At 54.6% G+C, this 27,917-nt stretch overlaps 1 protein-coding gene across 7 annotated transcripts in view; it reads left to right on the top strand.

Moving 5' to 3' along the window:
* NFIX (nuclear factor I X) overlaps positions 1-27,917 on the top strand; it is a 94,763-nt gene that overhangs the window by 11,820 nt on the left and 55,026 nt on the right. Inside the window, exons 1-2 of one of the 7 annotated variants that reach the window (XM_059389152.1) lie at positions 14,656-15,092; positions 16,100-16,631. In XM_059389152.1, the coding sequence (XP_059245135.1) occupies positions 15,090-15,092; positions 16,100-16,631 (535 nt within the window). In that variant the 5' untranslated portion in view covers positions 14,656-15,089. Of the gene's footprint in view, positions 1-14,655; positions 15,093-15,435; positions 15,784-16,099; positions 16,632-27,917 lie in introns of those variants that run through there. The other 6 variants (XM_059389147.1, XM_059389148.1, XM_059389150.1 and 3 more) reach the window with 6 other exon arrangements.

A 27,917-nucleotide genomic window follows, 5' to 3' on the forward strand; every position in this document is an offset into this window, starting at 1 on the left:
GAGTCCCACTGGACACGACAGAAAGGTCAAGGCCTGAGGGGCCACTGGACCCTGAGAGCCTCCCCCTTCCACTGTCAGCCAGAGCCTCACTGAGGGAGGTTTTCGGGAGTCCCCCAGCCCCAGCCCCACACACCGCCTCATCTCCACTCACAGTCGGTACCCGCAACACCCCGCCACCCGCAGTCTGTCGCGCAGTGACAGCCTGTCACAGGCAGTGCGCACACCGGCACAATCTGTCGTCCACGCACAGTCTCACACACAACCTGTCACACACACGCACACACACACAGCGGCACAGTCGCACGCACAGCCAGCCTCACGCGATCACACCAAGCGTCACAGCTTGTCACAGCCATAGACTCCTCACAATAAAAATAACAGCTACCAACTCCACAGCAGTTATGCCTGGGCAGCAGGCGGAGTGTGTGTGTGTGTGCGCGCGCGCGCTTGTGTGCTTGTGTGTGTGTGTGCGCATGTGCGCGCACATGACCTCCTGTAACCCTCCCAATGTGAGGCAGGTATGAGTAACCTGTTTTACAGATGAGGCAACAGAGGCCACAAGGTCAAGTGCCAAGGTCATGGGGCTGGAAGTGGGGGAGGGAGAAATTACTCAGTCAGGCCCCCAGGGGCAAGCAAGGCTTAAACAGGTCACCCTACTTTTCAACTCACTCCTATTCAGCGGAGACTCCCCCTCTTGGCCCTCCCTGTGGGAGTTCCCTTCCCATTCCCCGGATGGGCAGAACTGAGGTTCTAAGCAGTCCAGCCAAGAAACAGGGAAGGGGCCTCAAACTGTCTGCCCTCTGCTGCGGAAATTTGAGCCCTGCTCTCCACCCCAAATGCTATTTGGCTCCTCACCCTGTGCATGGGGTTGCAGGATTCCCGGTGCGGGAGCATTTGACTGGGGCCAGGGTCTCAGTCCATGGGCTGGGGGAGGGGGAGAATGAGTGGGAGAGTGGGAAGTTGGCAGCTGTGGGCACTGGCGACGACCCTCACCCCAAGCCAGGGCCCAGAGTCTAGGGCTGCCCAGCACCCCTGCTCCCCAAGGCTCTCTGCATTCCAGGACGAATCTCCTCCTCCCCTGCTGCCGGCTTCCCTCACTTTCCCCTTCTTTGTTCCACCCCTGCTGCTCCCCGGGGCTTCCCCCGTTTGAGCTGCGTTGGCCAAAACCAACACGCCTCCAGTGACTTCCCGCCGCTGAGGCTGGCTGGGCAGCTGGCCCTGCCCCCTGGCCTGCTCAGGGGTTACATCCAGGCTCTGCTGGCCTCAACGGTGGCCCCAACACACATGGCTACTCCTAGGGGGCTCGAAAACCCAAGCGGGCGGCCCCCCGGGGCAGCATCCCGCTGCCCTCTGGCACTCGAATGCCCGTGTCTGACAACCCAGCAGGCCATGCAGGCGGGCTCTCTCACAGAAGCTTAGACGTGGTCCCCCAGGGGGATCCCAGGCACCACCAGTTCATATGCACGCATAGGCCTAACCCCTAGTGAGACTGCGAGGAGCACACAAGCCCATAAACTCGCCCTTGCCCGACATCAGATGGGGTCCCCCCCCCACACACACACACCCCGCACACATACCACATGCTCTCCCCCGCCTTTTGCCCAGACCTGGCTCTGAGCACTGGTACTGACTGCCCTGTGCCCCCATGGGTGTGCTAGGCTCCGGTGAGTCGGCAAGCCTACAGGACTGCTGATGCCCGCACACGTGGCTCCAGGCCCACGCAGGTACACACCTCCCCAGCCTGCACACGCGTGTGTTTCACGTGAGCTGCACACCTGCCAGGCCGCCCAGGGCACCTGGCTCCAAAGCGGCATTCAGGTTGTTGGGGGAGGAGACCGGGAAGCGGAGGCCTAATTCCCCCCACTGCCCTGCCGGATTTCTCTTAGAACACCCGCCTTCCCAAATGTCCCTGGGGTGAAGGCAAGAGCCCCAGAGCTGCTACTCAGTGGCACCCCTGCATGTGACATATATATATATATTGGAAATTTGTACTTTATATATATAGTTTACATAGAACCTCCCCCCATTGCTGCTCCACGTTTGCAGTTGGATTTTTACCATCCCCCCACTCGGCTTGGTCCCAAACCTGCAAACCCTTTTTCACCAAGCAGGGACATGGGGCCAGGCAGCATCAGCCTTCCCCCCTCCCTCTGTGGACGCCCCACGTTTTTTAAAGGCCGGGCCACACCAACAAATCCTGCAGCACTCCCCGAAACACAATCGCGGGGGTGGGTGCTGGCGGCCAGACGTTGCTTTTTGGTGTGTGTTTGCTGTTGCTGCTTAAATTAATCCTGAGTGACGGCCCACAATTCCTCTCCACAAAGAGGCCATTTAATGCCCCCTCCTCGGGCGAAACTTCCATTTGCCCCCCTGAGTCCAGCTTGGTAGCTCAGACCCTGCCCTGGCCTCCTGGCCTTCCCCTCAGGTGCGCCTGGGGCAGAGGCAGATTCCCCTTGGACACCCCACCAGGGACCGCAGGAGCCAGTGGGTGCATTTTGGAGGGGTGGGAGGTATCTTAAAATAGAAGTACATTGCTGAGCAGAGGTGGGGCAGGGGTTGTATCAGGACTCCCTAGATGGTCCCAGTGCCCAACGGTAGCACTTTGATGCCCCAACATCACCCAGAAGATATCTGGCACCCCCCACCTTAAGTGGGTGCATCCCATCATGTGCCTTTGCAAACCCCTGCAGAAAGTTGCCCCCAGGGCCATGCACTAGCCCCAGCACATGCATATGCCCCTTGCCAGGTGCAAAAGGTGTTCTTTATCCTCGTGGCATCCCCGGACCTGCTACAATTAGCTCACGCTGGGAATGGGGGTGGGGGCACAGGAGGATGGAGGTCGTGGGGGAGGCCTTCTCCTGGCCTCAGGCAGAGGGAGGGCTGTGTTCTTTCCACGCGGCAGGCAGGACACGGGTGCTGACAGTCACGGTCACCTGCACTGCACACTACGGGGTGGAAACGACAGGGACAACATACCCGTCGATGGTGCGGATGACCCCGGCCCTGGGGCACCAGAGGACCGTTGGCCGGGCGCAAAGTTGGGCGTGCGCGTGCGCGCAGAGGCAAAAAGGCGGGAAGCCGTCGTCGTCGTCATGCGACCAGACGAGAGTCCGTGCGCCTGTGCGCACGACGGCTGGGTCACTTGGGCGGAACCGCGCCAGGCGCTGAGCGAGGACTGAGGACCACTGCCTCCGCGGGCAGGTGACGGGAGACCGGGAACAGGTGTGAAGGAGTAGAGCGGAGAATGACGCCTCTGCGGGGCCTCAGGCCCGGTCCCTGCGGGGGTCCTCGCCTCCCCTGCCCCGCGCCCAGCTGGCAGGGCTCCCTTCCACCCGCGCACGGCCTAACCCCTCGCGGCGACCACCCCAAAGTGACCCCGCGTGGCGTCGAGGGCCTGCCGGCTTCGCGTTCCGGGGCCCTCGCCATTTGCAGCAGCAGAGGCCGCCGCCAGAAGGGGCTCAAATGGCGGCGTTTTGGCCCGTCGGGTCCCCGGGCGCTCCGGGTGGGGCCGTGGGCCGCCTTTGCTTAAGTTCCCTCTTCCGTGCCCATCCGGATCCCCGACAGGGGCTAACGCGCGCGAAGGCTTTGCAATGAGCGCGATGCTGATAATTCCTGTAATTCTTTAGTCGCGCGGAGGACTTTTGGGGGCGAAATGCCCCCAGAATCTGCAGGCAACCTTAGGGCGCCAATCTGGAGAGGGTCCCTTCTCTGCCCCCCTCATCGTGCGCGCGTCGCTGCCTCCAGACCCCAGGCCTCCCTTCCATTTCTCTCCCAGCCGCTGCTCCTTTGGGGGGGGTGGGAGTAAGGGAGGGGAAATTTAGCAGGGGAGATTTTTGTTTGTTTCGAGGGTTGGCTGGGTTTGGGGGCGTTTGGCCTCCAGCAGGCACCGGGAAGAAATGTGACTAAGTGGCAGAAAATGTGCTTTCTCTTCCCCTCTCCCCTGCCTTCAGGCCGCGGGAGTTGCGCAGTCTCCAACAACGTTCCAAAAAAAAAAAAAAAAAAAAAAATTCCCCTCAGATCCCCTCCGGTCAATACTGCCTTTCCTCTCACGGATGACTTCTTGAACTTGGGGTGCTAAGTCCCCCCCTTTCCCATTTCTCCCAGGCATTCTGCAGCACAACGTGGGCTGGCTTGTGGGGGTAAGGGATGGAAAAGCGGGAAAGGATCGGGTGCGCAGAGTGGGCCCGACTTAACCCGTCGGAGAAGGCTGGTGTCCCGAGGAAGTCACCCAGCGGCCCCTCTGGAACTCAAGCAGCACCCCAGCCTTCAGTGAAAGTGCCCTGGGGGCCCTCCCACCGGCCCATCGGAAACCAGTCATTAACGCTGACTTCTCATTGTCCAAATTACTTAAATGCGCTTTGGTGGTGTTAGGTCCTTTTACTTTTCCCTGTGCAGATGACTCAGCCTACTCCAGCTGCGCCTGGGGAGGTGACCTGGGCAGCGGCTGACCCTGCACCCTGAACCCAGAGGCGGCCCATCCCAGCAGCACCTCCCTGGCCCCAGGCTCCCAGACCACACTTGGCTCCCTCCTCCCCTTATATTACAGGTCATCTTTTCCCTCCTTTAAAAAAAATATATATATTTTTAAGATTTTAAGAGTTTTGTTACTTTTTTTTTTTTTTTTTTAAGCGTGAGACAGAGGCTGATGGAAACGGGCTGTTAAAAAAAGAAGGAAATACATGCCGGTGGCACTCTGTGGAGCTGGCGAGCCTCGCCTGCCTCACGACTGAGTTTTTGGTCGCCAGTTCCCTCGTAGAACCGGGCATGGGCACCTGGGGTATCCACTGCTGAAAAGGCACTATAGAAATGCAAGGAATTATTATGATTTTAATAAAATTGTGTCTCATTTAGGAGCGCGCTTCTGCGCTGCCTCTGTCGTCGGAGCCCGGGTTTGCCGCGGCAAAGTCTGTAATCAGAGAAAAATACCAGCTTTGTTGAGGGTTAGAATGTATCATTGGCTAATGTGTGTGGTTTTTTTTTTTTTTTAAATAATGCTAAGCATTGGAATAATTAAAGAGTGAGAAATAACTCGTCTCTTCTCTCCCCTCGTCATTGTCTTATTTAAGGGTGAAAAGCGGGCTTTTAGGCAGAGCTGGTTAGTTTTAATGCGGGCTTTTTTTTCTCGCCCGCCTGTCCCTCCGCTCCGGTCTGATTCGCAAATCCCCAAACTGGCACAAGCCGGGAAACTTGCGGTGGCCGTTCTTCTCCTGGAGTTGGAGCCTCGCTTTCCTTTTTTTCCCCTCTTTCAGAGACAACCCTCGCCTCTTCCCTCCCCCGCCTCTGGGCCCTGACCCACTGCCTGGTTTGCGCTAGAGCGATTTAAAAAAGAAAGAAAGGAAGAAAGGAGCCGGGCTCTGGTACCCCTGTGCCAGCCGAGGGCGCGTTTCCCAGGCGGCGGGCTGGTGGGAAAGTCAAACCGGGTGGGGGGTGTGGGGGTCTCAGAGGCAGTCTTGATGCCTACTCTGCACTCCCCCCTACAAAAAAGAATCAAGTATTTCTAAAGATCGAAGGATTAGAGGGCTCAGATCCCTTGTCATATTTTAAAAAATCAAGCTGAACAGTTCTTTCTTCTCGGCCCCATACGCAATAGGAAGTGAAAATTCGGTCCTTGAGCCCGACTTGGCAGCCCCGCAGCCCATGGTAGGGGAGAGAACTGCCCACTTGGGCTGGGCCTGGCGTCCAGCCCCAGGACAGTGCTACCACCACCTACCGGGCCTAGGTTTGAGGCCGGAGAGCGGAGTACAGGGCCAGTGGTGGGCATCGCTTGGGAAGATGTGGGAATTGAGGAAAGGGTGCTTCATCAGGGCTTCGGAGGTTTCCTTCGGGCTGGTGGGATGCAAAGTGGCTGCCCTGGCCCTTCCCCCAGTTGTGGGGTGGATGGGCTCAGAAAAGGGGGTTTCTGTAGTGCTTGGGGAAGTCGCAGCACCCTGTGAGAAAGGAAAGGGAAAAGTGAGCAAGAAATGGGGGTAGGGACTAGTGCCCACAGGCACTGCTTCGAGTTGCAAAGGAGTTATTTATTTGCTTCAGGTGTTTTTAATTAAATGTGTTTCTCTTTTATTTTCCTTGTTATTTGGTGCTTAGACTTTTCCGCGATCCCTTGCATTTTGTCTTTTTACATAAGCAGAAACCCCCCCCCCTTGGAGAGATATTGTGGGAGGTACTTTGCCTTCAGTGCTTTCTCTTTCCTGCTTTTTTTAAAATTTAATTTTAAAATTATAAAGTAAATTTAGTGCGAGTGAAAGTGAGGGGGGAGCCAGCTGGGGCTGGAGCCAGGGAAAGGGGGAGGCAGATGCAGCAGGGTTGGGCCTCCCTTCCAGGGCAGCTCTGCCCCAGGAACCCCTCACTCCTCTCCCTGATAGACTTTTGGGGACTGGAATGAGGGCAGCCTGCCTGGATGGGGTGCTCATTTACCCTCCGGGAATCCCTGGCTCTGCAGAGCCACTTTTTCACCCAGTATGCTCCACACCCCTGAGGGCCCAGGTCTCTGCCTTCGGGGCGGGGTGCACGGGGAGTCTCTCACTCCCCCTTGGTCACTATGACTCTTGGCTTTCAGCTCGGTGGGCCCTGTTTGTCCACGACACACACGCCCGGCTGGTCTGTTACCCCGCTGCACAGTTGGTTGCCCTGTTGATGGGATCAGAGCCGGGCAGGCACAGAGAGAGACAGAGACAGAGAGGCACGAAACCCCGCTGCAGAATTGGAGGGGCTTCTCTTCACCGCAGTTTGTTTGTTTGTTTGTTTTTTTGGTGGTCACATGAGTAGCGTATGCTGCTCTGTTAACACATGTGTATACATAGGTGCTCGAACTTGACAGTGGGGGCAGGAGCTGTTTCTAAGGCCTAGAAACTCCGAGAACTCTAAAGTTAAAAGCTAAAGTCCTGTTCAGCGGTGCTGAAAATGTTCTATTTCTTAATCTGGGTGGGGTCACACAGGTGTGTTCACTTTGTGAAAATGTATCGAGCGCCAGGCTTAGAAGTGTGCGATCTTCTCTACTTTTTAGGCATTTCAGTTAAGACGTTTATTTAAAAAGAAAAAAAAAAAAAAAAAAAAGGAAGACCCAGCCTCAAAAGAAAAGGCCTTCCCTAACAAAATAATAATGATAATAAATGATGATTTAAATAAGAATGTCCTCCAGCCGGCTTTGCTTAGGTCTCCCGCTAAAGAATGGTGGGAGGGCTTGTAAAAATTAGTGGGCTGATAAAAAAGCTCGCAGGCGTGTGGCCCACGAGGCTTCCAGACCCATCCGTGCGTGTACCGAGTGCCAGGAAACTGCCGGCAGACTCAGGTCTAGCTGTAGGATTTTGAACATCTCAGGACCAAAGGATGAAAAGTGGTAAGGAATAAGTTACTTGCCAATTACATTTTGCTGTCAACATCTGGAAAGCAAAATTGCAGCTGTTCACCCTGCCCCCCCCCCTTACCACCTCTTCTTTTTTTCTGCACACTTAAATTTTTGTATGCATGCCATCCATATTTCGGTTTTCTGCTCTGTTAAAACATCTTCACGGGTCTGTTCAAATCGAGTTGTTGGGTTTGGGCTTTAAAAAAATATATCTATATGTCTCTCCTAGTATGACAGTATAATTTTTGGAGCAATCTATTTGAACAGGCTGTCTATTAGTTGATAATCCCTTCCCTGTTCTTTCCCCTTCTCGGCCTTCCCAGGACTGTTTAGGCCAGAAGCTTCGGGGAGAACGCTCTCGGCTGCCCTCGCCTCTGCTCCTCTGGGCAGGTACTATAGTTTCACCCTCCACGGCCCTTCTGCGGTGTTTTTGTTTTCCCTTCGCCCCCCAAAAATATTTGAACCAAAAAGCCTCTTTTTTTTTTCCTCCACCCACAGCAAACTGAAAGGGCTAGTGAACCGTGATTCAACAGAGCGAGGGCGCCTCTTTTCTTCCTTAGCATTAATTAACTCAAGTTCGTTAGGACGTTGGGTCTGTCGCCCACAGTTTTCTCTTGTGTGTGCTGAATCGGGTCATAGAGGGAGACTTCCCGTGCAAACAGTTTGTGTTGGAGCTGGAGGACACAGAGGGGGAGAGAGGGTGAGAAAGAAAGCCAGCCGGAGAGGGACGGATTGTGGCCGAGGGGTGGCCAGGTCCTGAGCTCCCGGCACCCTGGTGCCAGCCTCCGCAGGGGCTAGCCACCAGGGGAATGAGGATTCTCGAGTTTTCTTGGCCATGATCCTGATAATAAATTAGTTGGGGGGAGCAACACATTTTGAGGGATTGAAAAATGTCTTCCTTCCAACTCCTCAAATGGTACATTTTGGGGAAGCCGCTTGCCCAGACAGGGCCAGCCCAGCTCCCCTGAGCCCTCAGGCAGTGAAAAACCCAGGCTGTTTCTATCCTAGCCACCCTGCTCTCTGCCCCCGGCTCTGGGCACTGCCTGTTGCCGCAGCAACTGCAAGAAATAGGCTTTCTGTGGGCCAAGGGTGCGAGCAGTGCAGCCCGGTGGAGGAGACGGGGGATCGGAGAAACTCTCCTCTTGCCGCGGCCCTTCTGCCTTCTGTCCTGTGGCCGGGAGTTGGGGAGGCGGAGTGGACTAGGTAGAGCAGGGGGGTGTCCCTTCGGATCGGGACGGAGCTCCTGAAGAGGGCCTGGGAAGCCCACGAGAGGGGTCTCAGAGGGGCAGGGGAGGGAGAGGAACGCCTTCCCTGGAGGATCCCCAAGCCTTTTGTGGGGTCCGGGGTTACAGCTGACCTCGGGCAAACAGTCAACATTTTGCCATTCGCTCTAGCCTTCTCTCTGGCCCTCTGGATATTTTTACTGGGAATGGCGGATCCCGCACCGACCTCATCTTCACGGGCTGGTTTCCCCTTGCCATGCTTTTGTCAGTATTTTCAGTTCTCCCCGAAAGTTGTAAAGCTGGCTTGTGGGGTTCTTCCTTCCTCCAGGCGGCCTTGGCCATCGTGGAGTGACACTTTCCAGTCGCACCAGGTGGGTGAGACTCAGGCTCTGCCCTGCTCTTGCCCCTCAGAGCCCGTGGCAGTCCTCTGCCTTGTGCGGTGCGCCCCGCGGAGGAGGATCCCCGCGTAGCCCTCCAGCTGGAGGGCAGGGCTCTGGCCTTCCCGGTTTTATTTCTATTTGGTGACACAAGGAAGCTTCAAGCTAAATAGTGAATTAAAGGACTTGGGTTTTTGTTTTCTAGTATCTGTAGAGGATGAAAGTCCATTCCCAGATGCACTAAAGAGAATAGATGGTCTTCCCAAGACCTGTATTCCTACCCTATTTTATTTGGTGCCAGGAGGGTGAGGGGAGATGTGCCTGGAGCAGGGTAGTGTTTGGAGCCAGAACGAGGCTGCCTGTTGGCCCGATCCCAGGCCACCGCTCCCAGTTTGTAGACAGGAGGAGAAAAAGAAGGGAAAGGGAGGCGGATTTATAGGAGAGGAATGTGCGGCCTGGTTCTGATGCAGGCCGTGTCCTAGACCCAGCATGAGGGTGCGGGGCAGTTCCATTCAGCAAGCCGGAGAACGCTAGAAAAATCGTGTGGGGCTGCCTTTCCTGAGCAGAGGAAAACAGGCCCAAGTCAGCCAAAAACCCGCTTTGTCCAAATTCTGTGAGCCTCCTCGCAATGTGCATTTTCTGGTTTCCATGCCTGGCATTTCCAGATTCTTGGATGATTTTACTCTGGCTGCAGAGCCCCATCCCGCCTCCCCCCACCCCTGCCCAGAGAGGGGAGGCCCCACCTACCTCTAGGATAAGCAGCCTGGCCCCTTCCTTTTGCTTCGTACAGTTCTCTTTCCACCTTTGCCCCAGAGTCCGGACACTGCCTTCTTCCCTGCCTTCTTGTGACCCTTCTTCTGTGGGACAAGAGGGGAGATGTTGGGGTTACAAAGTTGACCCCTTTCTGTTGGGGCCAAGGATGAATTATAAAATCCCAAGAATTGGGCAGAGTAATCAGGGCTCTATTTGTGGCTTTTTAAAATTTCCTGCTTCTTTTTTCACCCAGGCTGCAGATAGGCAGTAGTAAAATGGTTACTGAAATATCTGGTTGGTCCTATTTGCACTCACTGTTTTATTTGCACTCACTGTGTATAGTTATCCAAATGAGCATGGCCATACATACGTAAATATATATATATTTATATGTGTAGCATGTGTCCAGGGTCGTCTGAGAGAATAAATCTGGGTCTCAAAGCAAGTAGTTTGTGGACAAATAGGATTTTTGTAAACATAAGGAACAGTGGCCCTGTCTTTAAAGATATAACTTACACTTCTGGACATTTCACTGTTGGCAGGTATGGTCGCTTTCAAAACCTGTCTCAAGCTGGGAAAATTAGTTTGTTTCCTTGAAGACTTTTGAATACTGAGTGAAGTTCTGTATGAATTTTCCTATTTTCCCTTAAATAATCCACAAGACTTCATTTGTTTTGCGGAGTTTTGGAAAACCACACATTTTACTTTCTTGTGATAGAAGCAGTCATTTTCCTTAGCTAGCTATTCTTTTTTGCTCCTGACCCAGAGCCCTTGTCTTTTGTCCTTGTTCCTTGTTTTCTTTTTTTTTCTCTTCTTTTTTTTTCTTTTTTCTTTCTTTCCTTTCCTTTTCTTAATTTTCTTTTCTTTTTCCTTTTTGGTCCTGTCTTCTCTCCCTCCATCTTTGCCTTTCTTTCTTTGCAGTTTTGGGCCCAACTTGGCTTTTTCTCTCCAGGTTTGGCTTTCTTCTCTTTCTCTTCCTTTCTCTCTCTCTCTCTCTCTCTCTCTCGCTCACTCGCTCTTTTCCTCTTTTTCTGTGGTCTGATCAGTTTGTTTCTTTTGGAGGCACATTATTGCTAGTGATGGCTGAAACTGCCATGAGTATTTCTGAAATGTTTCAGTGAAAACTGTTGCTTTAAAAAAAAAAATCATATTCTATATACTTGACAGTAAAAGAGGCCTTTCTCTCCCAAAGGCAGAAAAATTCCTTTCCACAACCTAAAAACCCCATGTTAATTTTAAAAGTCTTATCTCTGGCTTCTTGATTTTTCTTTTAAGTGAAGAAAATACCTTTCCCCTCAATTTGTCTGCTTTTACATTATTTTTCCCCCCTTGTATTTGGTTTTCTTCTTTGCTCCCTGCTGTCACCAATATCACTGGCTCCCTCTCCCTGGTTTTTTTCTCTCATTCTCTTCCCTCCTCCCCTCTCCTTCTCAGAGGCCTGCCTGTCCCCTTGCTTCCTCCATCCCCTGAACCCTTGCACTTGTGGGTGACTCAGCCCTTGGAGAAGCCTTGAATTGTCTGAAGGTTTGTGTCTTGGCTCTTGTCCGCGTGCAGGGTGCAGAGCCTCTGAGCCCTCAACCCAGGCGGGAGGGGAGAAGGGAAGGAGGCTGGGTCTGGGACAGGTAATCTTCTAACAGAGCCTGCACTCTCTTAACAAAAGGGGGACAGTCCCCTTTTGTCTGGGGCTCCTGAGGGGCGTGTCCAGGGCCTAGAGCCACCACCAGTGGCATGGAGGAGGAGGCTGCAGCGGTAGGGGCACACCAAGTGTTTCTAATGGAACCTGAGTGAGTCCTCTCTGTGTGTGCCCACAGAAGAGAGAGAGACCTTCTCCCCTCCCTCCCAAGCCTTAGGAATACCCTGGCCTCAGGCCTCTCTTCCAGAAAACTCCCCCACACACCCCAGACAGTGGCCCCTGTGGGAACAGGGTGAGCGGAGAGTGCTCCCTGGGAATCCACTCTGCCCACCTTCAAGGTTACGACAACTGGCAGGAGAAGGACAATTGACGATTGTTCTCCTTCCGTGTTACTCTCCTGGGAAGGGCCTGTTGCTCCTCCTGTTCAGGGAGCATTTGAGGGGGCGCACTGTGCTCTGTGTAGATCCCTGAGGCTCTATTGAGAAACTCCACTGGCCCTTCTGGGTCGCTTCTCTGTCCTATCTCTGTGCCACTCCCCCGACCTTTGACCCTTCCCTCCATCCCCAGAATGAATCGAGGATCTTGTCCGGTTTCCTTAACTTCCGCATGGACCCTCCCATCCGCCATCTCCCCACCACTCACCCAGGTGTACAACCCATGCTGAGCGCATCTCTTCCAGCCGGCTCCGTGGTCTGTGAGACGGAATATGCCAGAATCCTCCAGGAGGCCCGTGTTGGCCATTTTCTGTTTGGTGTCTAATATTTAGTATAAATCAGAATGCCAGAAAAACACCCATGTGCTGAATATAAACTCACTTCTGGTTTTTACCATCTCATCTCCACTCTAGAAAGTAAGAGTGCTTCTCTCAAGGTGGAGAGGCCGGGTTTGGTATCTTATGTCACTCAGTTAACATCTTTGGCTAATTGGACTGAAGCTGGTTATTAACATGATGTTAATTATTGAACGCTACTCTAAGAGGCCTGTCCGCAATGACACCTGCCTTCTGCTGGCTCACCTCTGTTTCTCTTGGTGTCAGCTGTGAGCTCACTTCAGACCACTCAGCTCAGGACCTGGAGCCCAGACCCGGGTCCCAGGTGCTGGCCGGCGTCTTTCCCTTTGTCAGGGCTCAGCACCAGCCCAGGGCTGCTTCACACCCCAGGTGTTCTTCCGGGAACCTTTCTGCCAGCATAAAGGCCACGGAGCACAGGGTTTCAGATGGGGAAGGAAGGGGCAGGAGTGAGCAGTGACCTTTCTTCCCCCTCCCCATGCCAGCTGAGGGCTGAGCCTCGCCTGGGGAGAGGGCAGCTGTGGAGACAGCTCCGAGCGGGATCAGCCTCTCCCTGTCTGTTCCAGGTCTCTGCCCTTCTTTTAATAACTGTCTCCTCCTTACAGCTTCTGCAAGGCCCAAAGCAGGCAGAGAGAACCCCATGGAGATGGCACTCACCCCAGGCCTCCCTCTCCCGGACTCACCCTCCCACCTGGCTGGGAGGGAGGCCCCTTCCCCATGACTCAGTTTCCCCAAAGTTGTCCTGCTTTTCCAGCTAGAGCCCTTTCCTTTCCGTTTTGCTGTTTCCTGCCTTCAATGTCTCCCTTTCGTATGGGTTTCTTTGCACACTGGTGCACCCTGCTCCTCCGTAGGGATTTGGGCCCTTTCTTCGGAATTGAATTGGGGGGGGGGTAGGTGAGTATTGCCTCTCCTCCAACCAAGAAACACTAAACACGGATCAAGTGGAGAGGGTGAAGCTGGAGAAAGCCAAGAATGGAGTGGCTGGGGCTTGGGGGAGGCCTCGCGCAAGACTCAGTCACTGTTCGGAAGTAGTGTCCGTCTTCCTGCCTTTGTCACTTCTCCCTGGGATTGGCTGTTGTGTTTGTGGCTGCATGTAGTGCTTGTCAGCGGAGTGCTGTGACAGGAGGCTATTTTAATAAACTGTTGCAGTTTCTCGAGCCGAGCTGCATTGCGTTGGCATCCCTCGTCACCGCTAATGGAGCGTGCGTGGCTGGGTGTGGGCTGAGGGAGGAGGTGGAGCTCGCTGGGGGCCTGGGGGTGGGTGGGGGGGGGGGCGTCTGGTCTGGGAGTTCTCCTGCCAGCGGCAGCCGGGCCCGGGGAGGAAGGGGTGGCCGCACCCTGGGCGCCAGGTCCCTGCCCTGGAAGTGCTGCTGGCATGGACACTTTCCGAGCTCTTTTTCTTCTCTTTCTATTCATAGCACCGCAGGCTCGCGTGTATGGCCAGGGAGGAAAACTTCCACTCGCCCCTGTGCGCTCCATAAATAAAAAAAGAAATAGAACCAGAAAGAGAGTGTGAGGGCCTGAGAGAAAGAGACTGAAACCAAAACACAGAGAAGGCGCAGCTGCTCTCCCCAAGGCCTTCTGGGGCGCCCGCCCGAGCCAGGCCTTTATTTATTTCTTTTTCTGGCTTAAAAAAAAAAAAAAAAAAAAAGGAGGAAAAAAAAAATCCGTGTCTTCCTCAATCCTAGTCCCCCCAGCCCTACCCCCCTCCCCAGATTTGCTGGCTGCTGCTGCCCAATGGACCCGAGTGGGAGCTTGGAATGAAAAATTCATAACTGCTGGACTTTGCTTGTTCATTAGACGTGAACTTGTCGATTGGGCAAATTGTTTTTGGTCTCCAACTGCCGGGGGCTCTCCCCACCCTCCCGGCTCGCCCGGTTCCCTCCTCCCCTTGGACACAGCCATTGGCTGCTCGAGGATGTCTCACTGCCAAATAGGTGGATCCTTCTCTCTCTCTCTCTCTCTCTCTTCCCCCCCCCCCCCCTTTTTACTGGCTTTGGCACAGGCAAATGGATGGGGATTGAGCATGAAAGGGGAGAGAGAGGGAGTTTGAGAGAGAAAAGCAAAAAAAAAAAAAATCCAAAACCCAACCAGCGCACACACACACACACACTCTCTCTCTCTCTCTCTCTCACTCGCACACTCACACACACACACACACACACCACCATCCCATCCACGTCCTCCCTCGATCTCTCCCTCTCTCTCTCCTTTCCTCCCTCCCTTACTCCCTCTCTTTTTGCACGCGTCTGCCAGCGACGGTCTGCAGCCGGTCCGAACTCGTCCTCTTCCCCGGGAATCTGCAAGCTCCCCCTTTGCCTGCGATCAGGCTCAGAGGCGGAGGGAGGCAGCGCGAAGTTTACACCCCTGTGCCGCTGCCAAAGCCGAAAGCCTTTTTCTTCAGCTGCTGCTTTCCCCCTCCTGGTTTTTGTTTTTGTTTTGTTTTGCACGGGGGTGGGGTGGGGGGTGGGGTGGGGTGGGGGGTGGGGTGGGGTGTGCTGTGTGTTGGGGTTGGTGATTGGGAGGTAGGTTTTGATTTTTAAATTTTGCATATTTTCCTTCTCTCTCTCTCTCTCTCTCTCCCTTTTTTAAACTGAAAGAGGATGCACAGGAGGCGAAATTGAACATTTTTTTTTGTTGGCTTTTGTTTACCTGGCGTGTGTGGCAACCGGCTCGCTCCCTCTCTCTGCTTGCTATCCCTGACCTTTCTTTCTTTTTGCTCCTTTTCAAAAAAATATTAATTTCCCCCTTCTGTGCAATGGAGCGTGGAGGGGGGAGGAGGGGGAAGGGTTTGAGAATCCACCCAAGCCCGGCCCCTATTCCCCAGAACACCAATAATAACCCCCTTTAAAACATTTACCTTCCTCCCCTGCTCCTCCCCCTCCCCCCTCCCCCCACCCGCCCCCAACTCACAACTCTGTTGAGTCCAGAAGCTCAGAATCGGGCGTTGGGCTTTGCCGGGTGCTTCAGATCAATGGTAATTATTTAATTTTTTCCAGTTTTATTTTTGTAAACAGAAATCAATGATTATTTAAACTTCAAACAAGCAAACAAGCAAAAAGAAAAAAAAAAAACAAAAACAAAAACAAAAAGCGGGAGCCCAGCCCTCTGTCACCTGACTGAGTGGGAAAGAGGGTGAAGGGGTCAGTGGGGAAGGGGCTGCAGGACGCCCCACGTAGCTTTTAACCCTAATGTGGCCGAGGCAACCACCTTATTTGTGCTAACAAGAAGTGTTTTGTTCCTTATTACTGTGATTAACATTAGTATCGGTGTCGGTAACAAAGCTGAAATCACATATTTAGGATTTAGATCTGATTAAAAAAAAAAAAATGCTGGGGTGGATGTTCCAATTGGAGCAGGAGAAAAGAGAATGCAAACAGCTCGGGGAGGAGAACGCCAAATCCGGTTCCTCGCCCGGCTCCTGGATGTCATGTTCTCTCTTTTTGGGGGTGGCCAAAAGCCGACCGGTGTCGGGACACGAGGCGGCCCCCGCACGCCTCGCCTGCGCGTCCGCGGGAGTCGGGGCAGCCGGGACCCGGCGTCGGGGCGAGCTGACAGGAGTTTGCGGCAGCGACAGAACATGGAGATGTCATGGGCGCGACAGAGCCTGGCGGGGATACCAGCAGCGTGTGTGTGTGGACGGCAACGTTGTCTGTGCGCGCGTGTGTGTGAGTGAGTGAGGGGGAGAGAGAGAGAATAGGTGTGTGCTCAGGCGCGGGGTGCCTCTGTCTGGCTGCCGAGGCTGACATGGGAGCGAGCGGCTGGCCAGGCTGGTGGCGGCTCCAGACCACACTTTCGTAGAACAATCACGACAGAACATTGTCGTGGGAGGGGGGGGGGGGCGCGGCGGCGGAGGAGGAGGCGGCGATTTTTCTGGTGCCCCCCTTCTAACGCTTCTTCTCTCCTTTTCTCTTTCCCCCTCACCCCGTCTTCCCCTCCTCCCGTCCTCCCTCGCCCCGCATGCTCCCGGCTTGCCGCCTGCAGGATGAGTTCCACCCGTTCATCGAGGCGCTGCTGCCTCACGTCCGCGCCTTCTCCTACACCTGGTTCAACCTGCAGGCGCGGAAGCGCAAGTACTTCAAGAAGCACGAGAAGCGGATGTCGAAGGACGAGGAGCGGGCGGTGAAGGACGAGCTGCTGGGCGAGAAGCCCGAGATCAAGCAGAAGTGGGCATCCCGGCTGCTGGCCAAGCTGCGCAAAGACATCCGGCCCGAGTTCCGAGAGGACTTTGTGCTGACCATCACCGGCAAGAAGCCCCCCTGCTGCGTGCTCTCCAACCCCGACCAGAAGGGCAAGATCCGGCGGATTGACTGCCTGCGCCAGGCCGACAAGGTGTGGCGGCTGGACCTGGTCATGGTGATTTTGTTTAAGGGGATCCCCCTGGAAAGTACTGATGGGGAGCGGCTCTACAAGTCGCCCCAGTGCTCGAACCCCGGCCTCTGCGTCCAGCCACATCACATTGGAGTCACAATCAAAGAACTGGATCTTTATCTGGCTTACTTTGTCCACACTCCAGGTAGGTCACTCTCAAGCCCCTTCCCCGTTTTAGTGTACCTGCCGGCATTGGTTTTGTGTATGGTGCCTCTTCTTTCCAAAGGACCCATGCCCTGGGCCTAACTAGCGCGCCCGTCCTGCCTGGGGCCGAAGCCCCTGCGGAGGACCCCTTTTCTCCTTCTTCTGTTTCCCTCCACCCTCCTGGTTCTTCCTCCTTCGCTCCCTCGCCACCCTACCTACCGGATTGTCGTGCGTCTCCCGCTTTGGAGGACTCGTCTTACCCAAAAGACGCTGCAGGTCTTAGGACCGGGGCCAGGCTGCCCCAGAATTATCCACGATGGTGAGAGTTGGTGATGAACATTACCACACATAAAAAAAAAAAAAAAATCACTCGTTGCAGAGATTTAAAATGAGTCAGAAGAAGTATCGGGAGCCAGGTGCTGGCTTTCCTGCGGCTTCCTCCTAAGTCCTGGGGAAAAGCGGGATTTGGCACAAGCGGGGTGGGCAGCAGTTCGGTGGAGAGAGGGGCGTGTAAAACCCCCGGTTAGGAGCCAGAATGAATAGAAAAGAGGAGAGAAGGCAGAGGCGGGCCGATTCTGGGGCCCAGATGCCCAGGCGGGAGCTGGTATGGCTGGGATTTGGCTGCCGAAGAGTAGGAAAGTCCTTGGACTTCACAGAAAGTGAAAAGGAGCAGAGGATTCCTTGCGCTGGCCCTTCGTAGTCTGGCTCCAGTGGGGAGACCCCAAGGCTCCCCACCCCTCTGCTGGGAAGCACAGAGGCTCTCCCAGGCACCGGCATGGCAGGGAGGGGCAGCGGTGGCCTGCGAGAAACAAACAGTCCCCAAACTCTGCAAATTTTCCTTTTCCTTTTGTGTCCCGAGTAGTTCCAGTTCTCCTCTTGGCTTTTCCAGTTTGACGCAGCATTTTGGGTCGGGATGGTGCCGTTCTCTTCCTCCGGTCCTTTCGCCAAACCCCCCCCCCCCCTTTCCCTTTTTATAATTTCTTTCCGCTTTTGTTTTCTTACAAATTGAAACAGAGATGGCTGGTTAATTTTTAGCCTCCACTCAGCTACGCCCAATTTACTGCCGCCTTTGAAACCTAAACGGGCGGCACTCTGTGATTAAGCAAGGCAGAAGTGTGTTTACATTATGCCCAACCAACTTGTAATGAGAGGGCTACCAAACCTTTTTCTGTGTGTGTGTGTGTGTGTGTTTTTTTCCTTTCCACCATTCCGGTATTTTTTTCCCCCTTGTTTCCCTTCTTTCTCTCTTTATGCAAATGTAACAGAATGTGGCTTAACTTCAACTCTGGTGAATGTTCTTTCCCCGCAAGAGTGTGTGAGTGTGTGAGTGAGTGAGTGAGTGTGTGTGTGTGTGTGTGTGTGTGTCTTCCTTCCTGTTCATTCATAAAAAAGAAAAGCAACTCACTTTTCTGCTGTGGTCACTCACTTGCCTGTTTGGGAAGTTGGGAGGAGTGGTATGACTTAATCCAGACATGAAATTTGGGGGAGCTTTTAGCACTGCGTCAGGAAGGTAACCTGGGCTAGAATGAGCGCTGAGGGTTTCTGTGCTGGACAACTCTGGGGAAGAAGAGGCGGTGCCGGAGGCCTCTGTCCCTGCTGGTTCACATTCTCTCTCATGAGAGGTGGCTTTGGTGGTTGTTTGGAAGCAGGGAACAAACCCCCTCACCTTTGACCTGGCAGGAAGCCATTGCCCCCTCCATGGATCTTTCTAGGCCTGCACCTGGCCCTGTGGGACTCTCGTGACCCCTCGTGAAGAATGCACAACCGCCAGTCCTCTCCACTCCTCGCCCTTTTTTCCTTCTGGAAAAGAAACTAAAGAAAGATTTGAAAAGTTATCCTCTCATTCTCTGTCTACACAGCAAGTCAGAGTGGGGAGGGTGTGTGCCTGGTGGTGCTGTAGCTTCGGGGGAGCCTGGAGCCTTGAGTTTGTGTCTGCCAGGCAGACCTTCTAGAGGGGATTGGGTACCTTCTGACTTCAGCACTGGGGCCTCTAAGACGGAAATTAGGACTCTTCTTTCTCTGGCTTCCCCCTGCCCTGCTCTCTAGCTAGATCTCTGTAGCTGAGCTGTTTCCCTTTCCTCTTTTATTGTAGGCCAGATTCTTGACTGCTGCCAGCATGGGGCTGAGTTAGGATGAAGTGTGTGTGATGAAGGAGACGGTTTGTGGCCAGCCTGCTGGCTCCTGGACTAACCAGGCAGGTGTCGGGAGAAGGGAGGCATCCCCGCCCGCCCCCCCAAGCCATAATGAGATCATTTGCCCAGGAATATGAGAGAATTCATGCCCCATCGAATGTGGCCGCAGCCATTTCTGTCCCGGCTGAGGTCCAGTTCCTGGACAAAAGCTGAGTGGAGAACTGAGGACATTTTAAAATAATTCATCCCTACTCTGGCTCTCTGGACTCCAGATAATTTCAATCAAGGTAGGATTTCTTGCCGGAATGGCTTTAATTCAAACGTGCCTCACTGCAGGAGCAGGGGTGAGTCGTTGGAGCACGGGCCACAGTGGGCCCGGGGTAGATGGTCTCGAGGATGCGAGGAGCAGGCACGGATTTCCTCCCAGGCCACCCCAGTTTGCTAGAAGATGTCTTCTTCTGACTAAATCCCCACACAGCATCGATAGGACAGCATAGCCCTCTCCATGCCCTGCGCTCCGATGCCCTCAGCAGCCCGCCCCACTTGTTCCTCCCACCGGAACCTGGGAAGGCGGTCTGGGGTCGCAAGGGCTCAGACAACAGTTGCTGTGGATTCTAAAGGAAGTACCTTTCTTTCCTTAAAACTGGGCCGAAGGACCCGGTCTGGGCTGCGCCGGTGGTGCTCGGTTTGATGGCAAGAGTATGACTCGGTCCTCAGCTAGGGAGCGCCGCTTCACCTGCAGGTGCCGTTGTCATCCGTGGCCCTTGGTGCTCTTGTTTTGCCCACATGAAGCTTTACGAGGAGCTGTGGTTGGGGAAGGAATCAAGGACATGGCTGTGTGATGTCGGGAGCTCCACTCCCAGTGTGCGGGGTCCCAAAGACCACCCAGAGTCTGTTCCGGCCTCCATGAGGGCTAGCCTTCCTGCTGGGAAGGAATCTCGCCATGTGTCTGTTCCATTTAGGAGGGGATGTTGAGGAAGAGCAGAGAACACTGTCATGGGGAAGAGAGGTGTATCCCTGGTGATGTTCTGCCATCCAAAGAGGTGGCCCTAAGGCGGGCGGTCGCAGATGGGCCAGAAGCGTGGGTCCTGGAGGCCCTTGCTTGTGTGGGGAAGGATGGCGGGGCTGGGCTGGTGGTGGGCTCAGTTCTTTACAAACCCTCCACGGGGCCCTGAGGGTGGACTGGTATCTTCAGACCTGCCCTGATCTAGGCTTCGGCCTTAGGAAATAGAAAAATCTGGGGCACCTGGCTGGCTCTGTCGGTAGAGCATGTGCCTTTCGATCTCGGGTTGTGAGTTCGAGCCCCACGTTGGGTGGAGAGATTGATTAAAAATTAAAAAAAAAAAATCTGTAAGTGATAAAATGCTTTATTGAATGGAAATGGCAGCTTCTTGCTGTCAGATTCCTCCGACGGGCTGGTAGTGCAGGCCCGTGGAGTCCAGATATTCCGGTGGTGGCTCTTTCCTTTATCTCTGCCTTTTCACTGTGGAGAATTTCACATGTAGAAGGAACCCCCTTCACCGGGGCCAGTGGTTTGCCAACTTACGGCCAGTCTCGACTCATCCATACCCCCACTGCCCACCCACGCTGTGTTGTTTAGAAGAAAATCCAAGCATTGTAGCTTTTCTTTCTTTCCTTTTTTTTTTTTTTTAAGATTTTATTTATTTATTTGGCAGAGGGAGAGAAAGTGAGAGTGGGAATACAGGCAGGGGAAGCAGGAGAGAGAGAAGTTGGCTTCCCTCGGAGCGGGGAGCCCGATGTGGGGCTCGACCCCAGGACGCTGGGATCGTGACCTGAGCTGAAGGCAGATGCTTAATGACTGAGCCACCCAGGTGCCCCACATTGTAGCTGTTCAGCTGTAAATATATCTGTGCACATCTGCAAAGATAAGGAATTGTGAAGAGCGTAACTGCGATTTCACGGTCACACCTAAAAATAATCAAGAGTTTCTTTAGTATGGTCAGGCTAGTCAGTGTTCACATTTTCCTAATCATCTCCTAATTCTGTTTGTTTGTCTGGGTCAGGATCAGGATCGGGATCCAGGGGCACGCAGGGGCGCCTGGCGGGCTCAGTCGACAGAGCACACGACTCTTGATCTCAAGGTCGTGAGTCCAAGCCCCATGTTAGGCCTAGAGCTCTAAAAACAAACAAAAAATCAGGTGCAGGCAGTGCAGTGGGTTGATAGGTCTTTCAAGACTCCTAATCTCTAGGTGGTCCCCCTCTTCCATCTTGGTTTCTTTTCTGGCAGTTTTTGGGTCGTTGCTGTCGAAGGGCCTGGGTTATTTGTCCTGTAGGGTTTCTCTGTCTGGACTCTGCAGCTGGCGCTCCCTTCGGCTGTTGGTGCAGTGCTCTGAAAGGCTGCCTCCTTCCTCACCTCCGGGTCCCGGGACGGCTGGAGCGCACCTGTCATGGAAAGTGGATTAGCACCTAACAAATTGTCTAAGAGAACCTTTCCGAGTGCGTTGTCACCCTGCTCAGGTGTAGGAGTCTCCTGGTTTTTGCTCTCTGCGTCAGAGCTCAGGGCTTTGCCGCGAGCACTGGTTTCCAGGTCCGATGGAGGACTGCTCATCTGGGTCCTTCCCTGGTGGGAGAGGGCATCATTTGGCCATGTTAGCCCTGCCAAGATGCAGCCGATGCCAGCAACGCCCCTAAGACTTTGCTGACGTTCGGCCCATCTGGAGGCTCTGGGGTCCATGCGTGGGAGGGGCCCGAGGAGCACCCGCCATGCTCCCCGGGGGACTGACCCCTAGCGTGGCCCCTGTGCCACCTCACCCACGGCCTCCTTTTTCAAGGCCCAGAAATGCCACTGGTCTGCGTCGTTGAGGCAGCACCATCTGGTTCCAGGGCTAGCGGAGACTGCAGGGGCCGGGAACCAGATTCCTAAGATTTGCAAGATTTGCGGATCATCTTTTAACCCAACGTAAGGTCCCCTTTAGAACACCCTGGAGGAGACGTTGGTGTCGTGCAAAGGTCAAGTTCAGTTGTAAAATTCTTCTGTTGGTCCAACCCAGAGACTGGTGAAGGGGATGAAAGCAGCTAACACGTGCAGAGACGGGCACGGGGCACAGAGCAGGCCATGGCTCACGGCGGCCGCCGTCACTGCTGTTAGGACTTCGTGAGCCCAAGACTGCCTCCCTGTCACCTTCACCTGCCAGCCTTATTTCTGGTAAGGGACGACACAAGGTGAGAGCCAAGTTTTCTGTAACATGGCAGGCTCTTAGAGGCCCAAGCCCGCTCTCAGGGTTCCTTTCCACCGTTCCCCCCAGGAAGCTGTTCTTTCTCCAGGCCAAACGTTGCCAGTCCCTCCCACCGCCCGCACTGGACGCAGCTCCTCGAGCCCTTGCCATTTTGGTTACCGCTTCCTGGAGGCCCTCTTAAACTGGAGCATTTATTACAGAACACACAAACTCCGGGCACGATCAGATCCCATGGTAGCCACAGGATTTGCCCAGCCTTCCAGCTCCGTGATTTGTGGGGCCCAGTGCAAAATGTAAGTGTGGGGCTCCTAGTTCGAAACGCTTAGGGATAGCAGTGTGACAACAGTGATAGCATTAAAACCAAGCATGGGGCATGTGTGACTGTCCGGGTTGCACACCTGTAAAGCTGACCCAAGCCCCCTGTGCTCTGTCAATGTGACTGGGGATGCTGATGTCTTGCTCGGTGGGATGAAAGAGTAATAGGGGGTCAGGCTAGCCTCAAGAGGGGATGTGACCCCAAAGAGGAGACCAGAAATACCCAGACCCAGTCCTTTGGCTTGGTCTCATTCTAGGACTCCCTTGACTATCTGCTCCTGTCTGTCTGCCCCGCTGGTCAGGGGTCCGCACTGGCCATGATGCACAGAGCTCTTGGTGGAGTGCTCACTCTGCTGGCTCAGTTGGAAGCTGTAGCTCAAGGGAAAAGAAAGACTCACCCTTGTCTGAGCTTGAACCGGCAGAGCTTGGGCTGTGATTAAGCCAGAGGGGACCCGGATGCCTGAGCATGGTGACCAAATGTACTCCACCACCCAGAGGAAACAGGGCCGCTCTGCAGCAGGAGGGCTGGGCTTCAGACACCCAGAAGGACTTACTTCCTGAGGATTCAGTTTACTTTTTGGCACTGCCACAGGGTGGTCGAATTTCCTTTTTTCATGAAATCCGCACTTGGTGAACCTACTGTGAGCGAGGCCCTTCTAAGAACAGAGTCTCCTGCTTGCAGCTGGCAGGTTTTGCACGAGGGCCTCATGATGACTTCTAGAAGGCGCTGTCCCGTAGGCGTGAATGTGCAGTGATCCATGCTGGAGGGGAGGAAAGACCCGCAAAGGCTTCACCAGGGGCCGTGAAGAGGGAGGCAGGGCTCATCTCTGCCACTTTCTAGTGTTGCAGAGACCTGGGGCGCCCGGGAAGGGTGGGCCAGAGGGGCGGAGGGCAGCGCCACGGTCCCCCTCTGTTCTGGTGTCCTGCAGCAGCTGCGCAGAGTAGGGCCCAGCTGAGCATCCCCTTTTCTGCCCAAGGAAGAGAGGGTGGCTCCCACCCCACCCCTTTCTCTCTTTGCCCCATCGGTCCCACCCCCCACCCCTGTCTCAGGAGCTGCCACGCTTCAGTTATTTTATCCTTCAGTGTCCGATTCAGAAGTCCTTTCAAAGGCCCCAGCCGTGTCAGCGCGGTGCTCGCACAAAAGGCCTCTTTGATTTCTTGTTTGTTTTCATTTGCCAGTGGAGGGGGAGGGGGCTGGAGAGAAAGAGCTTCTGGGTTTTAAAATTTTTATTTGGGTTGCTTCATTCTCAGAGGGGTCTGTTCCCTGGAACTCCTTCCTGAGCTGGGGGCTTGGAGGCAATGGGCGGTCTTCTGGGGAGAGGGCTGACGAGGGACGGGGGGGCTGCCCCCACGAAGCGAGAGGAGGAGGTGTGGGGGTTTAGGATATGGTCGTTGGTTCACCTTCAGACATCCAGTGCTAGGCCCCAGGGTGGGAAAGGTCAGGTTAGAGCCCGCTGCTTGGGTAGGGAAAGGTCTGACATGCCTGGCACCCAGGGACAGTCCTGTATTGGCCTCGTACGTCCCGCGTGTCCCTAGTAGAGGCCTTGGCACAGCTGTAGGGTTTGAGTAGTCCTGAACCTTGACTTTGCCGTTTTCCCTTTAGTGTCCCAGATTATGCCGTTCCTCCCTCGGATGGGAAGGGAATGAGGATCCTTCCAGCATGCACATTCCTTGGAGATTCTAAGTGTCTTCAAATACAGGCTGGGTCTCCCTGCTCTCCGTCAGGGAGTGAAGTGGAGGGGTGACAGGTCTACGCAGCAGCCTGGCGTCCTGTAGCCTCCTGGCCTGAGACGAGCCCCGTTCCTTCCAGGCTGACTCTCTCACTGCCCCCCTGCTCCAGACCCCCACCCCGTACCTCTTGTCTCTCCACGATGGCTGGTTTGTGAGACGCTGCAGCCACGGTGCCCCTCCCAGAGGACACGGCCCCCGGCTCCTGGAGGACTTTGAGGACAGGGAGCTGAGGCCAAAAGGAGACAGAGGGCTGCCCTCGCCAGTGGTTTGGGGCCAGAGACACCAGGACCGGTGCCTGTCGGGGTGCCTGCTTGTAGCTCATGTGGGTGCGTCCCAGCATGCGGTAAGGAGAGGGGCGGCCCGTTGGTGGCTGTGTCTGTGTGGAGGCCTCAGTGCCACGGCTCGGGAAGGGAACGCTGGAGCGTGAGGCTTGGGCAGGTGGTCACGGGCGTCAGCAACAGGGAAGCGTGCCCACTGGGTGAGGGGGCTCCGCGGGGCCTGCTTGGCAGACGGGAGGAGGAGGCTGGGGGGCTGAGAGATAGATAAATATAGCTGATGGCATTTCTGATGATAGGTTTTTCTTGGCACCAAGGGCACCGTGGAAAACAGCACGACAAACGCCGGCCCCACAGGCCGCCGTCGCCATTTTAAGCATGTTTGAGCCGAGGGGTTGCTGGCATTAGAAGAGGGTCCCAGTGGGCGGAGGGGCTGCTCTGCACAGGGAGCTTTGGCTGGACGGGCCTCACCTCCTGGGTGCCTGTGTTTTTCACTCTGTCGGATGGATATCTACTAACTGATTTTCTGGCCCTTTGGGGATTAAAAAAATATTCTGGGGTTGCTCTTTGTGGGCTTGTCTCCCAAGTGACGTGTCCCCCCACCAGCCACTGTGGCGCCCGTCTGTTGGGGAGTGTGTGTGTGTGTGTGTGTGTGTGTGTAGGGGGGGTGTTCTGGCTCTTGTCTTCACTTTTGATGTCTTAATGATGGCCTGGCACGCGGCTGCCCCAGGTCAGGACCATTGTTCGCTGTTATCTGGGGGACATCCAGTAACTTAAGGGGCATCCATTCGTTCAGGCTCCCAACAACTTCTTGTTCCCTGTCCAATGGAGGAAGGGGCACACCCCTGCTCTCCCTTCCCCGCTTTAATTCCGTTTTTTCCCTCAAAGGCCCAGTTCTGACTACGGCACCATGCTGAGTCCTGTCTGTGTGTGTTAACCACCCAGATTCTCACACCGACTCTAGTTTTAAATCTGTGCTCCTGGCTGAATGTATTTGTGCTCAGGTGACACACAGCAGTCTCTGTGTGCGGGGGGATCAGTGAATCAGATCCGGGGGGCCTGGGAGTCTTCTGGAAGATGACCTGTCTGAACCACACCTTGAAAGACAGTGAGGAATTAGCTCATTTTTGTCAGCTGGCTGAGCCTTTTCAGCCGCCAGAAGCTGAGTCCCTTCTCAAAATGGTTGAGTGATATAGACAGGGCAGGAATTATTATCCCTGGGCCCGTACAGAGACGGGAACCCAAGTACAGAGGTGTCGTGGCACTCGGATCACGCGATGAGTTGCCGGCAGAAGGACCCCAGGATCCGGGTCACTGAGCACTTCCACCTGTGGACTTTACTGCTCCTTGAACTTCATGGGGATTGCTGGCCTTGGCAGAGTCTCACGGGAGAAAGCTGTGTGGGTCCCCATGGTCTCCCTTGCTCTCTAGGAGCTGAGACCGTGGGGCTGGAGTCTAGCCTGTGGCTCGGCTCAAGGGCTCCCCCAGCTGCTGAGCACGTGGGGTGGAGACAGTGATCGGGCACCTGGCCTGTCCTTGACACTGGCCTCCCCACCAGCTGGCCCCCTGCCTCCGACCTGAGAGGCAGCATGATATGGGTCGGGTTGAGTCCACTGGATGTCTTCACCCTGCAGTGGCCAGCTTGGCTTCTTGGCACCCCTCCCTGGAGTGTGGGGCAGGGGAGGTAGAGTGGGCAGAAAGTCCAGGCCTGGGGCCAGGCAGCTCGGCTGGATCTTGGGATCCCTGATCCTTGCTCTGTCACGCCCTTTTCCTGGGAGTCTGCTTGGAATCAATGTTTGAAATAAAAATGAATGTAATTATCCTAATTAACCAGATGATTGCTGGACGCTTGCAGTAATCTTCCCTACATTGTCTCTGATGCTCCCTCACGTAAACTCTCGCCTTACCTCTTCCTTAAAGTTTGAAAACTTCAGGTCTGTGTGCATAAACACTCTCCCAGCATGTGGAGAGGTGGGGTTGTAGTGAGAGGCTAGCGCCCGCTAGACATGTTCCTGTTTCTGTGGCTAGTGAGACGGAGACATACCCTCTCAGCCACCAACAACAGCTCCCGTAGGTAGAGCCAAGTCTCCTAACCACAACACTGCTGGCTTTCCGGCCAGACCATTCTGTCCTGGAGACGGTCCTGTGCCCTGTGGGGTGCTTAACATCATCTCTGGCCTCCACCTGCTGGATGTCAGTTGCAGCACCCCACCCCAGGTGTGACAACCAAAGTAGCTCCAGACATTTCCATCGGGAGAGAATTTCCCCAGCAGAGAGCCTCTGGCCTGGAAGAAAGAGAGGGATTCAGAACTTTGTCCGCATTTACTTCTTGCCTCTCCTCTCAGTCTCGTGGCAACAGAACCTCTGAGCCCCCTCTGTTCTGCATGTGGTATGCCATTTTCCCTTCCTGGGCATCAGAAGCCTGGGCTCAAGCAGCCCGGCGGCTCCTCTCGCTTGTAAGAATCAGGAGTCCATCTAGGAGTGTCCTATTGAATGTTCCTCCTAGTATCTTGCGTCGTGGTCTGTGTCCTGGGGGTGCTGATCTGGGGACTAGAGCAGGGGGTCTGCTATCCAGCCGACGCAGGCCTTTATGACAAGCTGGTGACACTGTCAGTGCCGTCCCAGACCCCGAGGAACAGCAGGCATTCGTTTCTGCAACGTGGGACGCAGAGACCAGAAGTGTCACCTGAGCCTCCGCGCTACTCTTTTTAAATGATGGATTCAATTTTTTTTTTTTTTATTGCGGTAGTAAAACACACTCTTTCTAAAAAAAAAAATTCAAACAATAGAGAAATGAAAGAGACAGACAAGCTCCCCAAACAACCCTCCTGCGCCAGAGGGAAACTCACTTCCCTGATCTGTGTAGGCTCTTCTAATATTTTTTTTATCAATTCGTAGATCAAATAACTTAAATATGGAGATAACTGTCTTAAGAGCCAGTGGTACGTTTGGGCTAATTGGATTGGGTCCATGGAGTGCCACTGCGGTCTTGACTTTTCCTACTCCCTGCCCATTCTACCCGTGTCTTCCGTCACCCTAGGTGTGGAGCCAACGTCCATGACCTCTTTTCCCCCTAGGTGACAGTTTCTGCTTGTCCTTTCTGGGAGCTGGGTGACCAGCAGGATGTGCGTTAGTGTCTGAGCAGCCAAGATCCTGTGTGGGGGGGGGTGTGTGTGCATTTCTATCGGCTGTGTAACCTGGATGGTGGAAGTCAGGGCCTGAGCCCCAGCCTGTGCTGAGACCCCCGCCAAAGGCTCAGCCATCATGGGAGTGGCGGTGTGGCAGGGGCACTGAGGGAAAGAGAGGCTGTTGAGAAGTGGCCTGCTTGGCTGTGCCCTGCTTGGCCCCAGCCTCTCCTCTCTGGAGCCAGCTTCCCAGCTCTTTCCTGAAGGGCCAGAGTGAACCTCTGCGTGGGGTAGACTCTTCGTCAACTAGCCTGGCATCCCAGGCTCCTTCCAGGGTCACAGGCGGCTACTGCTTTTTTCCTTTCTTAAAATGGGGGTGGGGGCGCCTGGGTGGCTCAGTTAGTTAGGCATCTGCCTTCCGCTCCGGTCATGATCCTGGAGTCCAGACACTGAGTCCTGGGTCAGGCTCCCTGCTCGGCGGGGAGTCTGCTTCTCCCTCTGCTCTCCCCACC

The sequence above is a fragment of the Mustela nigripes genome, chromosome 2 (genome assembly GCF_022355385.1).
Source record: "Mustela nigripes isolate SB6536 chromosome 2, MUSNIG.SB6536, whole genome shotgun sequence".
In the NCBI taxonomy this organism is placed as follows: Eukaryota; Metazoa; Chordata; class Mammalia; order Carnivora; family Mustelidae; genus Mustela; species Mustela nigripes.